The sequence below is a fragment of the Thamnophis elegans genome, chromosome 2 (genome assembly GCF_009769535.1).
Source record: "Thamnophis elegans isolate rThaEle1 chromosome 2, rThaEle1.pri, whole genome shotgun sequence".
Taxonomy (NCBI): Eukaryota; Metazoa; Chordata; class Lepidosauria; order Squamata; family Colubridae; genus Thamnophis; species Thamnophis elegans.
In genome coordinates this window covers 14,665,206-14,681,484 of record NC_045542.1, presented here as the reverse complement: position 1 = coordinate 14,681,484, position 16,279 = coordinate 14,665,206, and the positions used below count along the sequence as shown (strand labels likewise).

Genomic DNA, 16,279 nt, shown 5'->3' with positions numbered 1-16,279 from the left:
TCACAGAAAAGTGTTGAGCAGGAGGAGAATCAGAAGATTAGGGCAGTTGAAATGAGAATAAAGGTTTATTGCAAGCTTTAGCTCTCTACAAAAATCTGAGCTACTAAAAGTCAAAGCAAATTGGTGGTAGGTAACAGCCAAAGGAATTCAAGGTGACTGGATTTAGATCTATTGTGGGTGCACAGGAACTCATGACTGATGGTTCATTGGACTCTTCTTCAGGCTCAGCCTGGTTATCTTCTACAAAAAGATTGTAAAATCAGTCACAGTTACAGTATGTGATGATCTGCTTAATGACTTCTATCACATACACCAATAATAATTCAGTTGCATCGTAAGCCAAGGAATAGCTGAATCTACTACTATGAATTTGGTATAGCACTGTACAGGAAATCATACAGATGGAAGGGGAGGAGGCATCAGTGCAGGAATTCAAATTAACATATTCTTGACAGATGGCTGTCTAATAGCAATAGCAGTAGACTTATATACCGCTTCATAGGCCTTTCAGGCCTCTCTAAGCGGTTTACAGAGAGTCAGCATATTGCCCCCAACAATCCGGGTCCTCATTTTACCCACCTCGGAAGGATGGAAGGCTGAGTCAACCCTGAGCCGGTGAGATTTGAACCGCTGAACTGCTGATCTAGCAGTAGCCTGCAGTGCTGCATTTAACCACTGCGCCACCTTGGCTCGTCTAGCTGAAGCTTTCACAAATCCAAGGAAGGGGAGATAATCACTTGTTGCGTACATGTGTGTGTGGTCTGTTTTCCATTACGTTATTTCGCTTGACAGTGGAATAGCTTCTTTTTCTGTTCATAGGCTTGTGAGTGTGTTGAATTCCTGGATCAAAGGAAGGTGTAGGTCAGTGATGGGCAACCTTTTTGGCGTGGTGTGTCAAAAATTGGCAAAAAATCGAGCATAACTCGCGTTGTGTGTCACTTCGACAAAAACATAATTTTGCGCAATTTATAGTTTAAACTACAAAAATATATAATTGCAATATAATTGTATTTAATAAACCAAAAACAAATTATTTAACATAGCTGCTTAGTAACTTCTTTGTTCATCAGTCGATTTCGTATGTTGCCCTTGATATTATTATCAGTATCACTTACCAACAGTCCTGCTTAGCAACCAAAATGTTGGCTCAGAAACTCTGGCATTGAAGCGTGCAAGTCTTAAAGCTGTCAAGTTACAAGAACCTTGCACCCCTAACCCTTTAGGAAAAAAACCCCAGGGGTCTTCAAACCTGACAGCTTTAAGCCTTGTGGACTTCAACTCTTCAACTAAAAGAGAGACTGATAAATATTAAAAAAGATAAAACCAAAAAGCAGCTACTGCAGTGGCTTAGAATTTTACTCAATTACTGTTGAGCCCATGGAAAGTTCTGCAGCCCCAGGAGCAAAGGAAGGGGGATGGAGAGAGAGAGATTGGCTGTTTGGGGTGCTTGAAACCACCTGGCCCTCCCCAAAGGAAACCCTCATTTGCAGGATGAGCCTCGACTGGCTCTGCCCAGCGGGGTTACCCCAAGCGCCATTGGGCAGCGACGGATGTTTATCCTTTTTCCTTCGGCTGCTTCAGCTGGGACTTCAGACACCCCAAGGGAGGGACTTTATCGGGCCTCCCCCTCCCCACCCTTTGAATGAAGGTGTGATATGGCTCCTCCATCCCTGCTCTTTAACCCAGCCAGAATTACAGGAGGGCTGCCCCCGTTCTGCTTTCCGGGGTGGATCTTAACCGAGGGACACCAAGACCCAAGAATGGGTGGGGGGTGGGGGAAGAGCTTCTTGACGGAGGCCACGATCGACTTTTGGAAGTTGTGTTTTCGTAAAATAAGATTAACCTTTGGATGTGTTTGTTCCGCTCGGCCAGCGGCGTTTTCTCCCACTTAATCCCGGCGGATCCTGATATCTGAGCTGGAAAACTGCAACCCCCCGGAAATGATGACGCCCCGCTGAGTAACTGGGACTTGCAGAAAAAGGCTGCAGAGAGAGAAGCGTTCGATCCGTAATCCGTCTGTGGGGGGCGCTGGGGACAGGCCGGGCCCCTTCTTCCCACCTCTATCCCCCCCCACTCTTGAGGGACAAGCCCTTTCCCCTGTCCCAACGGTGGAATTTGAGGCTACCTCTGCTTTCCCTCTCCCTCCCTCAGTTGCGCGGCAGCGGCAGCGGCAGCTCTCAGCCTGGGCGGCAGCGTCACGCAGGCTGTGGAAGGAGGGGGAGGAGGAGGGAACCAAAGAGAGCTTTTACCGAGTCTGCGCCCCACAGCCAGGACCGTCCTGGCGCCTCAAGCCGCGTTTCTTCCTGCAAAGCCCTTCTGGCGTCAAGCGGAACTCTCGGGATGCCCGAAGGGCTTTGCAGGAAGAAACGCGGCTTGAGGCGCAAGGACGATCCTGGCTGTGGGGCGCAGACCCGGTAAAAGCCTCTCTTTGGTTGGTTCCCTCCTCCTCCTCCTCCTCCTCCTTCTACAGCCTGCGTGACGCTGCCGCCCAGGCTGAGAGCTGCCGCTGAAACAAGTTTGGGGAGCATGTGCGTGTCACCCGAAATGGCTACGCGTGTCAGCACTGACACGCGTGTCATAGGTTCGCCATCACTGGTGTAGGTCCTTCACACAAAGGCCATTTTTGCATATGCAAATTAGCAAGAAAGCATTGGAACCTGCTTGTCTGTGGCTACAGTTCTTCCTAGAATCAGTCCAGCTGCCCTCTTAAACTAGGATGTCTGCTATAAATCCCATCTGGCCAAGATAGCTACTTTGAATAGAACAGCCAGGCAGAGATTTTCTGTCTGATGTTATTGGCTGACAATACTAGCTGTTGTTATAGCTGCATGTAACCCTCCCAGCACCTTATGCCAGCAATGCTGTGACTAGAGGTCCATATAATAAGTCATCTAGGCCTTCATTTGGTTGACCCTCAGGGTCTCTTCAGGCAGAGAAGTTAATAGGGATTCCAATAACACTGCAATGGCCAAATTTCCTAACATAATAACAATCAAAGCTTGCTAGTCAATGAAATTAAGGTCATTAGGGCTGGATTTTAAGGCAAAGGCCTGGGCTTGTGAAGTGAACAAGAGACCCTTTGTATGAAGAAGAATTGGTCTTCAACATTGCAAATAAGTAATTACACATTACCAGATAAGAACATTATGCTTGAAATTAAAAAAAATGGTTACACCGTGGGAATAACACAGTCCATTTGCTGCTGGGTTTCAGATTCCAGTTCTTGGATCATTTAAAGTTCCTGACTTTTATAAACGATGCGCAAAATCTTGGCTAGAAAACCATGGGCTGTCACAAGATTTGAATTTGAGAATTGCTGCCTTGTCCTGATTGTTCAAGGATAAGAAATGAAATCCCTAATTCATGAGATTTTGTAGCAATTCAAGCTAAGCACATCATATTATTTGTGAAAATTAGACTCTTTTAGATCACTATGCAGGGAGTCTCTGCATTTTATTCCATCACTACCCATCATCAGCAAACAGTAAACAGCCAGATGTTGGTGGGCAGATTAACACATCCATGCCCTGTTTATAAAACTATGTATTTCTGGATAAATGTGCTTTTGTGCAGCTCATAAGTGCGTCTTTCAAAAAACTTATTAGTATGCTGGAGATGAAAGATCCTCTCAGTTACAGCCTCATCATAGTGACAACATTTCTAAACGTGGTGTAATGACAGGTCTTTCCTCCATGGGCAGATTACACAGTCTGTGTCCAACATAGAAAGTAATGGAATACATCATCCCTCCTTTGCCAAACCACTGCCACACATACCTGTCTTCAGTGCTTTATCACCTGTATTGACCAGGTGAGTGCCAGAATAGAAAACTGCTGGGGTATAACAAATCTTGGAAAATACACATGCTCCAATAACTTGCTATATAGGTAGTCCTTGACTTATAACAGTTCATTTAGTGACTATTCAAAGTTACAATGGCACTGAAAAAAGTGACTTATGTCCATTTTTCACTTAACAACTGTTGCAGCATCCCCATGGTCACTTGGATCAAAATTCAGTTGCTTGGCAATTGATTTATATTTATGACAGTTGCAGTGTCCCGGGGTCATGTGATCAACTTCTGTGACCTTCTGACAAGCAAAGTCAATCGGGAAGCCAGATTCACTTAACAACTGCAGTGATTCACTTAAGAACTGTGGAAGGAAAGGTCACGAAATGGGGCAAAACTCACTTAACAGATGTCTCACTTAGCAACAGAAATGTTGGGCTCAATGATGGCCATAAATTGAGGACTACCTGTACATCAAAGTAGTTCCTTTGGGAATTTTTCCATTCTACTTTGGAGCTGGCAGCTATATAGCCTAAGGAAATGAAGTGTACACAATGAGGTCCTCTAATTATACAACTGCCACAATGCGCCTTGTCAGTCTGTTCTTTCATCTAGCATGCCAGGTGAAGGGTTAATCCTCTAATGGCTCAATGAAGGTACTTAAATTAGCTACTAATCTGAACCTAGTGTAAACTATGTAAAGTAATCAGTGACCCAATCACTTTCTTTCATGTGTGTGTATGTGTCTGTGTGTATGTATGTGTGTATATATAAAGAGAGAGAGAGAGAGAAAGAAAGGAGTCTTGTTCTTAATTTGATTCCCTACCCCCACACCACTTTTATTCAGGATGCTTGCTGATGGATTAGAAGACTTAATTATATAATGCGTACTGACACTCTGGCCCTTTGTTAATGTGCAGTTGAAATGGCTCAGCACACTCCACATCCATTCAGAAGCGCAAATGATTAAGTATGAAGGTGAGGGTGAATGGGAGGCTTTTCATGGCCAGGTAGTGCCAAGAAAGCAGGTATACAGGCCAATGTTATTATCTGTGATCTTTAATATCTCTTCAATCTGCAGGTTTAAAGTGTTGAAGGGCATCTTTAATTGGGCTGATCTAGTTATGTTGCCTATTTCAGCAAGAGGTAAGAATCCACATCAAATATAGCCATGCCAAAACTTTATAATGAAGGAAATGAAATCTGAACAAGAGGGGTTTTTTTGGGAGCACTTTCCTCCTCTTTATTTCCCCCGCTCCATTGGTGTGTAATAGTTGCTTTCTTGAAAAGGTAAGGTTAAAAAAATCCTTCATACAGCATTCAGGAGATACTAGAATGAGGGCAAAACACAACACCCCAGATGCTATTTATTTATGCCTGTTTTCAAGACCCAGGGAAGCATGTTCACTGTCAGAACTAACAGTCAAAACAACTGGAACAGGATTGCAAAGCAATCTGAATTGCTTCCCTTCACCTTCAAAATTTAGAAATTGGTTTTGGGGTTCTCTTGCCAGTATAACATTGAGGTTTTATTCAAACCAAGCACTAATGTAAATGTTCTTCTCAATAATGCATGCTCGCATATCTCACTGATCCCTTTTATATTACAAAAAAAGCTCAGAAGAGCAGGAAAACTCAGTAAGCATAAGAAATTAAAGTCAAGATATGAGACAAAAGAAAAGGAAATCTGGCTGAATCTACTCTTCACTAACTCCATTTAATCATCTTTTTATAATTTTCTGACCTTGTAAAAGATCCATTTTTCCATCACATTCATCCATCTCTTTTATCCATTGCATTTTGTTCTTTAAACTATTGACCTCCCAATAGTTTCCAGCATGTCGACTCCTACCAACATGATTGCCCTTGAATGCCCCTTTCTGTCAGGCTATTTACTTTCCCTCCATGTATTTTTGTAACAGCAAAATGGTAACAACACATATCAACACATGTCTTTCCTATTGGCTACTTATTTTTAATCCATCCATTCCATGTCCATTCACTCTTGATGCTATCTTACCAATTTTTTCACATCTGCTTTTCAAATTTAAACCGTTCCTACTTTATTCAACTTAATGTTTCTCTGACGTACCCCTTTTTCATTTAACAAAGGATGTAGAAACATCCTCTTACCCACAATCAGTTTTACTTCTTTTGATAGGATCTATTTCTCACAAGAGACCACACTCCACAATTTGCATGCCCTAAAATATATCCATCTATTTTCACATCTTTAGTAAACGTCCTACCAAGGCACTCAGATTCATTTATTTGCTTGAGGTTTTCAACATTTACTGTATGTATAACTTTAAAAAAAACCCAAAACATAGATTCAATCTATCCAATATACATATCCTTTAAAAACAATAAATGACTGAATAAAAATAAAAAAATAGAAAAAGTATAAAGAAAGAGTGTCCAATTTTCTTCACAATTATTATTACAATTATATTTTAACCTTACTCTCTAAAGTTGCATCATAATACTCTTCTTTCTATAGTATATCCTCTCTAATCATTAAAAAAAACATAAATCACAAGTTCATTTTCCTTTAATTTTATGTATAAAGTCCATAAGGGATTTCCAGTCATCAATGATTTTTCTTTAAATTTAATCTAAGATGTCAATTTATTCATCTCAGCAACTTCTGTCAATTTCATCAGCCATTCCTCTATGATGGGCAGTGCTGAATCTTTCCATCTTTGTGGAAAGATTACATTGCTATTGATTTGTATTATCTATTAGGGTTCAGCAAAGGCTTCTTAAGGAGGGAATTCACCACCTTCTTCAGTGAAGTAAGCTTGAGAAAAAAGAGTAAAATGTATACTTGAGTGTATAAATTTGTGAGCACTTGAACCCAACCACATGGCATTTCCTTGGAATCATTGACCAGTAAGGAAGGACAAGAATCTAACATTCTTGCCTGCTTTCTCATTAATATTGAATCATTAGCGATCAACTCAACTAATTTACACAAATATTTACCGCTATTGAGTATGACTTCACATTCACAAGTCAACCTCAAATTCCATATTTGTGCAGATCATTCCATAATTCAAGCCTATTCATTTTATCATAAACTTTCAATCAACAAACATGGGATACATTTTCTTTTTCAGGAGTTCAGACATTTCCCAATGACTTGCTTCAGAGGAGAAACCTAATCTGTACACTCCTTCCCAGCATAAAGTTGCCCTGCATTTCCCAAATGCTGATCACTATTCCTTCCTAATACGTACCTTCCCAAAGAACACTTAAGAAATTACTTCCCAATAGCTTCTGTGATCTTCCAATCAACAGGCATGCAGTCCTTATTCACAGATCAAGGCACACAGTTGCTCCTTAAGCAAATAATATCTTCATTTTAACATTTTCCTGTTTTTCATTTTTTACATTATCAACAATTGCAACTGTACTATTTTTTTCATAATCACATACCCTATCACATCCTTAGTGTTTTTCTTAGATAGTAATATTTGTAGCATTTGTCTCATTTCTACTTAATATCCTTCCTATATATTCTAAAATGTTCTCCTTGCTACAGTTTCATCCTAAATAATTTCATCATGTTTATTCCTATTTGTGTTCACTTTGCTGAAGGCTGCTTGCTTAGACCTTTCTATTCACTTCCAAAATATTTCTTTAATCAGAAGTTTCTCTTCCCTGTGTGTTCCCTGCTTCTATTAATCTTTCCTGTTCTGAGCCTTTTCTCTATATATTTTTGCAATTAACTTCTTTATCATTACACACCTCTTACAGTATCTTTCATTATAATTTTTACAGCATTCTCTAATTTTTTTTCATCCATGTCAATCTTCCCTTTTGCTATTTTCCATGAGCAAAATTGCACACATTTCTACTACATCCTGTAATAGTTATTTTCCCTTGTTCCAGACATCCTTTACATTATCTTTTCTTATGTACACTTTTAAGCATCCAGTTTAGTTATTGCTAATCTTTCTTCTTATAAGACCTGTACTTTCATTTTTTTCTGTCATTCTATTTTCACTGTAAATTTCTTTGTTTCTTTCATTTTTTCCCCATGTTCTCTATAAGATAATAATCTGTCTTACATTCAAAATTTCTTATCTTGTATCCTTCACTATGTTTCTCAGTCTTTCATCATGAACAAATCAATGTGTCATGTTTAATTCATGAACTCTCTATGCAAGAATAGACAAGTTTAAACCATATATTCAAAGTAAGACTTCTTTCTAAGGTGATACTCATACAATAAATGATAACCATTTACATTCATTCAGATTCAGATAGGATCTCTGAATAGTCCAGTCACATTTTCTGTATGCTAACATTTTGTTCCTTCCCATTCATTCACACAAAATACTTTTTGCAGATTGCATTTATTTGGAATGTTGAACAAATTTTCCCATTTATTTCATCAACTTCATTTAGTTGAGTATGGCATACATCCATCATCAATCTATGAATTTCCATAAATGTATTGTATTTTTTTATTGCTCAATTACTAGCAGTTAACAGGAAGAGGAATACCCAGTTAAAAAATTGGCTGTGCATAATACAGTTTAAATGCCTACAGTAAATATAATGAATATGAAATGCAAATACATAAATAAAGCGGTAGCATTCATGTTTGCCTTTATCTTCTGAGATGTTTGGTATTGGTATGAATTTGCCCCATAAGTTGCTTTGGGGGAGCCTGCTGTTCTACCTCCTCTACCTCCAACGTATCTGTATTTTTAGAGAGGCAGGAATCATGGAGATCAGTGTAGAGTCCTCTTTTTTTCCACAAGAGCACTTCAGATAGCTCTCAGAGTATTTGAGTTTGAAGTGGTGGTTTAAAAAAATATATCTGTAGAGGGTTGAGTGATTTTTGGCTTTCTCGTTTTTCAAATATTTGGACTGAACTATATGTGATCAATTATTTTTTTTAAAGTGTTTTAGCTAGTCCCTGCTCCTAACTCCCCCTTCTTGGGCAGTTAACTTAATCCTAGTGAAAATAATTACATTATGCATGGAGTATGCAGCTTGTATTTTGATGGTCCACCTATATAGCACATTGTACAACTTGATCCAAATGGCTTGTCCAGTTTGATTGCCTATTTGTCCGGTCTGGAGTGGTACTTTAAGATCAACCATTTTTCATCTGTGAACAAACTATTTTTCCCACTCATCATCAAACAACTAGACCAGGCTAGTTTTTAAATGGAAATGAGAAAGAAAGAAGAACTGCAATACAATTATGACAGATTTAGAATGTCTTGTAGATTTCTCTTTAATGTAAGTGCCAAATACAATTAGGGCATATACCAGTTATTGTATCTTGCAGCACTTAGCTTATGTCCAAAAACTATCATGACTCTAATGTATTTGGATGGGAGAGCCAATTTTAAGATGACCTGTGTTTGACCCTTGATACCAAATGCTGATCTTGTGACAGAATGATCTGGGATCCAACAAAATTATTATGAACAGCTTGATTGCAGGGTGATTGTGTTGGCAGTTGAATAAATGCTTGCTTTTTAAAAAAAATACTTTTTTTTCAAAACAAACACAACTTCCTTCTTTACATGCTGTAGAAAGTGTATCAGTTAGTTACAAAAAGACTTTCGTGCATCTCTTCCTCAGTCAAGAAACATAATTCATATTAAGTCAAGTATTTTAATTCAAATATTTATACATGTTACCATCATCATATCTCCATTTTCATTTCACTATAATTGTTTAAACCTCCTTCATCATAAAATATACCAAGATTTAATACATAACCACATACTAGCTTTTCATTTACTATTTCTAAAATCCTCCATTAACACTAAATCCTTATGTCCTATTCTAGTTAAACATCCATAAAATTTAATAACAAAATTTTCTAATCCTCCTTTCCAAATCACTGTTTAGAATTTACATCCAGTTTCCTTATGTTCCTTATCCCTCCTTTATTTAACTATATCCTGTATCATAACATTTTCTTTAACTGTATACTGTATCTAACTTAGTTCTTTTTTTAATTAACTTTTATATATAATCCAAAGGGATTTCTAATCTTATTTTCATGGGTACCATTCAATATTCATATCCAATTATCCTCATCATGACACTACACATTGTATACATTAGTAACATTATCAATTGTTTTTTTTAAACTATGTCTATTGTCAATAAATTTCACTAAGTTGAACTAGTTTTAAATTATACTCTTCCATCTATCAACCTGTATCTTTCCAATAGCAAAACAGTCTCATATTTTCTGTCATTTGTGGTGTCAGTCCTCTAATCATCTCCTTGATCAACTTTGTATGGACTCCTCTTAGCAACTCCTTGCTTATAAGATCTCTCATGTAATCTTGATGCCCTTTTCTGTTTCCTTAATCAGCTTATCTTTGATTGTCAGTAGTGTTATCAATGATATTGCTAATAAAATTTCTTTCTTTAAATCCATAAATTCTTTTGTTTTTTCTTCTTATGTATCTTGCCATGCTTGCTTTTTGAAGTTTGATTAAACTCTGATCTATGTGAGCTTTGGTCTTCAGTCCCCCTGAGCTACTTATTTTGAAATCTTGTTTGTTTTGGAGAATGAAGTGATAACAACCTCCCTGATTACAAAATGCAAACGGCAAGAGAGTTTTCTTTTGCTTTTGTTTTGAAATGTAAATATAACCCCCAAATAATACATTATTATTTTCAGGAGAGAATGTTTGCTATTGGAGCACTCTCCTCTGTTACATTGTAATATATATTTTAGAGGTTGTTAGGAATATAATTCTAACGGTTGGGTTGGCAATATATAAATCATGTAACAATGTTGTACCTGTTTCTTTAAATCATACTGTAAAATGTGATTGGGTGCTGTTTTCCTCAACCAGCCATAAGAGGGAGTAAGAATGATTGTTAGCTCTCTGTTTCGTTAGATGCTGGGCTGATCTGATCTGAGTGTTTTGGAAGCTGGCTGTTAGAAAGTGCCATGAGCTATTGTAAGTTTTGCAACTATTAGCAAGCTTTGTGTACTGGATTGATTATATAATTACTGGACTATGTTATTTGGATTATCCCTTAACTGAAAGACATTGATGATTGACTGAATTATCCGTGTATGACTTGGACTGTTTGATGGACTCTGATACCTCTATTTCCATGAAAGTAAAAGTCTATTTAAACTGCAGTGTCTCTGTATGCTGGTTTGTGTGTTCTCCAACACAACTCCCACAATACTTCTCTGAATGCACTCGCTCTCCCAACGGGGAGCTTACCTAACACAGGTACTCCTCGCTTAATGACCATTTGTTCAGTGATAGTTCTAAATTGCGATGGTGCGGAACTAAGGGACTTACAACCAGAAGTTATGGCCATTGCTAAGCCTCCGTGGTCAAATAATAAACATTTCTTCTCAACAGCAGGAGAAAAACACCTGAAGCTAAGCAGTGTGTGGCTGAAACTTGAGAGCAATGGGAAGCGGGGGCACTTTTGGCATTCTCCAGGCTTGCACACTTTGGAAAATGTGGGGAGGCAGCATTTCTGAGTGGTAGCAATGGTAACATTGGCCCCCAGGTTGAGGCTTGGGGCAATGGTAGCTGGCTCAGACTGTCCCGGGCCTCTACTTCAGACCCAGCCTTAGCACTGCCACTGAGTGCTGCTGTGCAGAATGACCTAGATTGGAGGGGAGGGATAGGCAGGCGTGGGGAGTTTGCCTGCATCCCTTAGCAGCAGCGGTTGCATTAAGGCTGACCTAGAGGCCTGGGACAGTGGCAGATGGCATCTAAGTTCGAGCCTGGTGCTGCTGCAGGCTGCTGTACTGCAGGGCCAGGCATGGGTGGTTGCGGCTTTGCATCACATTGCACCACCACCCTACTCACGCATGGTATATACATCATGCCTTCCATCCCCTGAGGCATCTGCATGCTCCACTTAACGGCCCACACAATCACTTAATGACCATAAGTTGGAAGCCAGTATGACAGTCATTGAGCAAAGCGGTCATATGGCTATCTTGCTTAATGACTACTATAACTTACGACCAAAAATCCCATCCCAATTGTGATCGTAAGTTAAGGACTACCTACTGTCTTGTTTTCACAGCTGACATTTTTTTTTGCCAACTGAATATTTTAAGATTCATTGCTGTGGCTGCATCTAGATAATATTATCTAATAGAGTGTCTAATAAATCCTCTTCCTTCTCTCTCCCCCTCCTTTGTTTGAACATTAAATTAAGTTAAATCCACTCTTTGCAACAAAAAAAAAAGCATCTTGTCTCAGACTTGTTACAAAGGATCGGGCCATTTATCTCTGCCTAGCTTTGTGCATAGCATATGATTCCATTCTTGATATACATAATTAATAATCATGAGCTACCCATTGAAATATTAAGTATCTCAGTGCAGCAGCAGTGTGAATAAATCAATGGGGCCAAGTCAGGAAAAGAAGGATCAGTCCCATGTAGATCTCATCTTTGATTTCCAGGCTGATAGAAACCATCCAAAGAACTATGCAATCCAGGGAGATCTGGGTGTCATAACTGTCATCTTCTTGATTACGAGACTTGTTATGGAAAGACAGCAAGCATTGTCTGGCTGCAAGAGAAGTAGAGTAGAGAAGAGCCGAAGTGGCTCAGTGGTTAGGGTGCAGTACTGCAGGCCACTTCAGCTGATTGTTATCTGCAGTTCAGCGGTTCGAATCTCACTGGCTCAAGGTTGACTCAGCCTTCCATCCTTCCGAGGTGGGTGAAATGAGGACCCAGACTGTGGGGGCGATATGCTGACTCTGTAAACTGCTTAGAGAGGGCTGAAAGCCCTATGAAGCGGTATATAAGTCTAACTGCTATTGCTATTGCTATTGCTATTAGCCACATTTTCCACACAACAGAGTAAAGATGTAACATGCTCAAGGCTGCTGGTTCCAAGGTGAGTGCATATCAATGACCTTGATTCCAATCAGTCATGCTTTGCTCCATAAAACTGGCTGTGGATGATTGGAAACTAGACGGGAGTGTTGAGGTTATTTGGGGGATGGTATGTTTAGGACATGTCAGGATATTTATCAGAGAACCCTAGAAAGTGACAGCCTCCCAGTTTTTGTCACATTTAAGGAGTTGCTGTTTGCAGTGGTTTCAAGCAAAATAAATTTGCCTAAAACTTTTGGTCACAGAGTAAACACTACAGTAATATTAAACCAGATGACTTAGAAATCCTTTTTTTTATTTCTGTTGCAAAAAGTCAATTTTGAACATAATAGAGAACATGTTAGTGGATTTTGTCACTCCAATGTTTTATAATAATATTCTCAGCCCTACTCCATCCTGAAATAATCCATAACAGTAGATTTCCAATTCCATATATTAGGATAGAGGTCAGCAGCCAGAAAAAACTGAGCTCTCCAAAGTTATGTAAGAATATATTTGTGTCTTTGTTTATTAGATTTATATTCATTTTTTCATGCAAGAGTTCAAAATAGCATATATACCACCCTATCCTATTTTTTGTATAGTATTTGTGTACTTGCATCTGATCCTCTAGCACAGGAATGCCAAACCCAATTTCATTGAGGGCTGAATCAAAGTTGTATTTGACTTCGGGGGGGGGGAGCTTGATGTCACTCATGTCGGGGGCACTTGTGGTGGGCCAAATGCTCTGCTAGTGAAAATGGGCTCCTGAGCTCCGTTTTTGACTGTGATGGGCTCTTACAACCCTTTGTCAGCAGATACGGAGATCAAGGATGCTGTATGCAGCCCTTGCAAGCTCCGTTTTTGGCTGCAATGGCCTCCTGCAATCCTCTGCCAGCAAAAATGGAGCTCAGGAATGCTGTGTGTGGCCCTCCCGAGCTACATTTTTGCTGGCAGAGGCACCATGGACCGGCCCTTTACTGTTTCTAGGGCAGCCCCTTGGACCAAATCTAGGCACCCTGTGGACCGCACGTGGACCACAGGCTTTGAGTTTGACATCCCTGCTCTAGCACCTGCATGGGTCCATGTTGCCAAACCCTATCCCAAACAGAAAGACCAGAGCAAAGTGCAAAAAGTGCAGCTTAGCGGTGCATGCAATCCACTAACATGACTCCCAAATTATGCAGGGTAAAAAAATTCAGGGCTTGCATTTAAAAGTCTTCCAGGGGTGTCAAACTAGCCAGCCCACAGGCAGAATGCATCATGCGTAGGCCATGCCACCCCAGCTCCAGAAAGGCGAAAAATGTCACGATGCATCACATGACACGATCAAGTTTGACACCCATGCTTTAAGGGAACAAACATTAATTAATTATAGCATTAATGCACATTTGAGACACTCTCCCAAAGGTGTTCTTGCTCCATCAAATTCTGGAAATGCAACAATTCTACCCCAACCTCAGTCATGCCCTTACTAGAAGTGATGCTTTTTCTAGAGTCATATGGGCATTCCTAATTCTGGATCTCTATCTCCATTTCCTCTTTTCAGTAAATAAGAATAGAGAACCAGTTAAGGCATGAGACGAGAAACCAGGAGTTTAGGAGTTCCAGTCCCATCTTAATTACAAAGCCACCGGTATAGAGCCGAGGTGGCGCAGTGGTTAAATGCAGCACTGCAGGCTACTTCAGCTGACTGCAGTTCTGCAGTTCGGCTGTTCAAATCTCACCGGCTCAGGGTTGACTCAGCCTTCCATCCTTCCGAGGTGGGTAAAATGAGGACCCGGATTGTTGTTGGGGGCAATATGCTGACTCTGTAAACTGCTTAGAGAAGGCTGAAAGCCCTATGAAGCAGTATATAAGTCTAACTGCTATTGCTATTGCTATGACCTTGGGCTAGCGGCTCTCTCTCAATTCAAGGAAGCAAGCAATAGCAAACCACTTCTGAAATCTTGTCAAAAAAAAACCCTGCAGGGACTTGTCATGGTAGGCATGAGGAGTCAACTCAAAGGCATAAAAAACAAAAACAAAAATCAGGGCGTTGTGCAGGCAGGACAAGGGTAGGCTACTTGGAAGGAAAAATAGAGGCGTAGGCATCCTGCCATGATTTGGTCTAAAGGGAAATGAATCTTGGATGCTTCCTTATACTTTCATAGCCCTGCCAGGAGGGAGGCCATTAACTGCCTCCATGCTGTTTTCTATACAGTGGAGAAGAACGGTGTGAGTTCTAACAGATCAATCTGAATTATTGTAAAACATTCATAATAATGAGGGTTTTATTGCATAGTTTGAAGGGCTGAGAAATGGGTCAGGGCAGGATACCACTGAATAAACATAGCCCTTTAGAATAGATAACCAACTCTTCCTCTCACTTGTTCTGCTGTTATTGTAAAAGAATGGTGGTGGTTACAATTCTGTCTCTACATTTGTCTATTTATGTTTCTGAACCTCAGGAACTTTAAGATTTGCGGGCTTTCAAGTCTTATTATTCCCCATTCAGCAGCATCACACATCTTAAAGTTGCTGAGAGAGTGAGGGGAAGTGAGAAAGAATGAGTCTAGATTTATAACCCACCTTTCCTCTAGGACTGTGATGGCAAACCTATGGTACACGTGCCACAGGTGCCATGCAAAGCCATTTGTTAGGGCACATGAGACGTTGCCCTGTCAGCTCTTAGGTCTCCTCCCCTTCCCTCCCCACTCTTCCATTATGATTAAGATTTCTGCCCCAGCACTGGCCATCATCCTTTCTCCAGCAGGTAGCACAGATAGGTGCCCTTGTGGCTTAAGCAGGCGCAGGTATGATAGAATCAGGGAATTCTCTGGTCCTGTCCTGATTCTGGCTGTACAGTTGTGAAACTCTGACCCTTTCTCCCCATTCAAGTTATTATTTGGTTGTTATTTTTTAAGATCCTTGAAGAGTATAAAATGCAACGCAACAACTTTGGGATCGGGCCGTTTCGGCACATATTAATATAGCTCTGAGGAATGTTCTCCTGCCCCCTAACCATCCACTTGGCAGATCATATTTTATGAGGTGACTAACTCTTGTTTATTTATTCCCTTACCAATAGTTTATCTTATCTTCTTACTGATGGAATGCTTTTCTTGCCCAACAGTGTTTCTGTTTCAGGCTGTTTGTGAGTTTAATTCCCTTGTATAGATTTCTTTGTGTATATTTGGGCATTTTTAAGCCTAAATTTTGAAGCAAGGTTTTTCCCAAGGCACCTTACGTTTTTATGCACCCTAAAAAGAGTGGAGCATATAAAATTGTTTTCAATTACTCTTACAAAAGCATTGATAAAAAAAATGCCTCAAGGGGAATTGAAGCTCCACATTGCTTGCTTTTGTTTTTGGAAACTGATAGTTACACTTGAAAATTGCTGGGCTGGAGGGAGAATAAGAGGGAGGGATCCACCAGCCCCTGGATTTTTTCCCCTTTATTTGGGTTTGACTTATCAGTGAAATGCAGACTTGCTTATTTTCCTTTGAGTTTTTTCCCCCCCAATGGTGTAATTTCATGTCAATTATGCTTGTAGGACCTATCTCAGGCATTCTATGCCTGAGGCAAAAAATGGCATCCCTTTGCCATTTCGATGACAGAAATCATTGGGAGTGGTAGCTGAAGCTCACTTTG

General features: G+C 40.0%; 1 protein-coding gene across 4 annotated transcripts in view; it reads left to right on the top strand.

The window, feature by feature from the left end:
- Positions 1-16,279, top strand: part of OLFM2 (olfactomedin 2) — a 197,699-nt gene that overhangs the window by 50,341 nt on the left and 131,079 nt on the right. The window contains exon 2 of one of the 4 annotated variants that reach the window (XM_032211272.1): positions 12,748-12,761. The exons of the other annotated variants lie outside the window; for them this stretch is intronic. Coding sequence (XP_032067163.1) covers positions 12,748-12,761 — 14 coding nt within the window. The remainder of the gene's footprint in view (positions 1-12,747; positions 12,762-16,279) is intronic. 4 annotated transcript variants of the gene reach the window in all.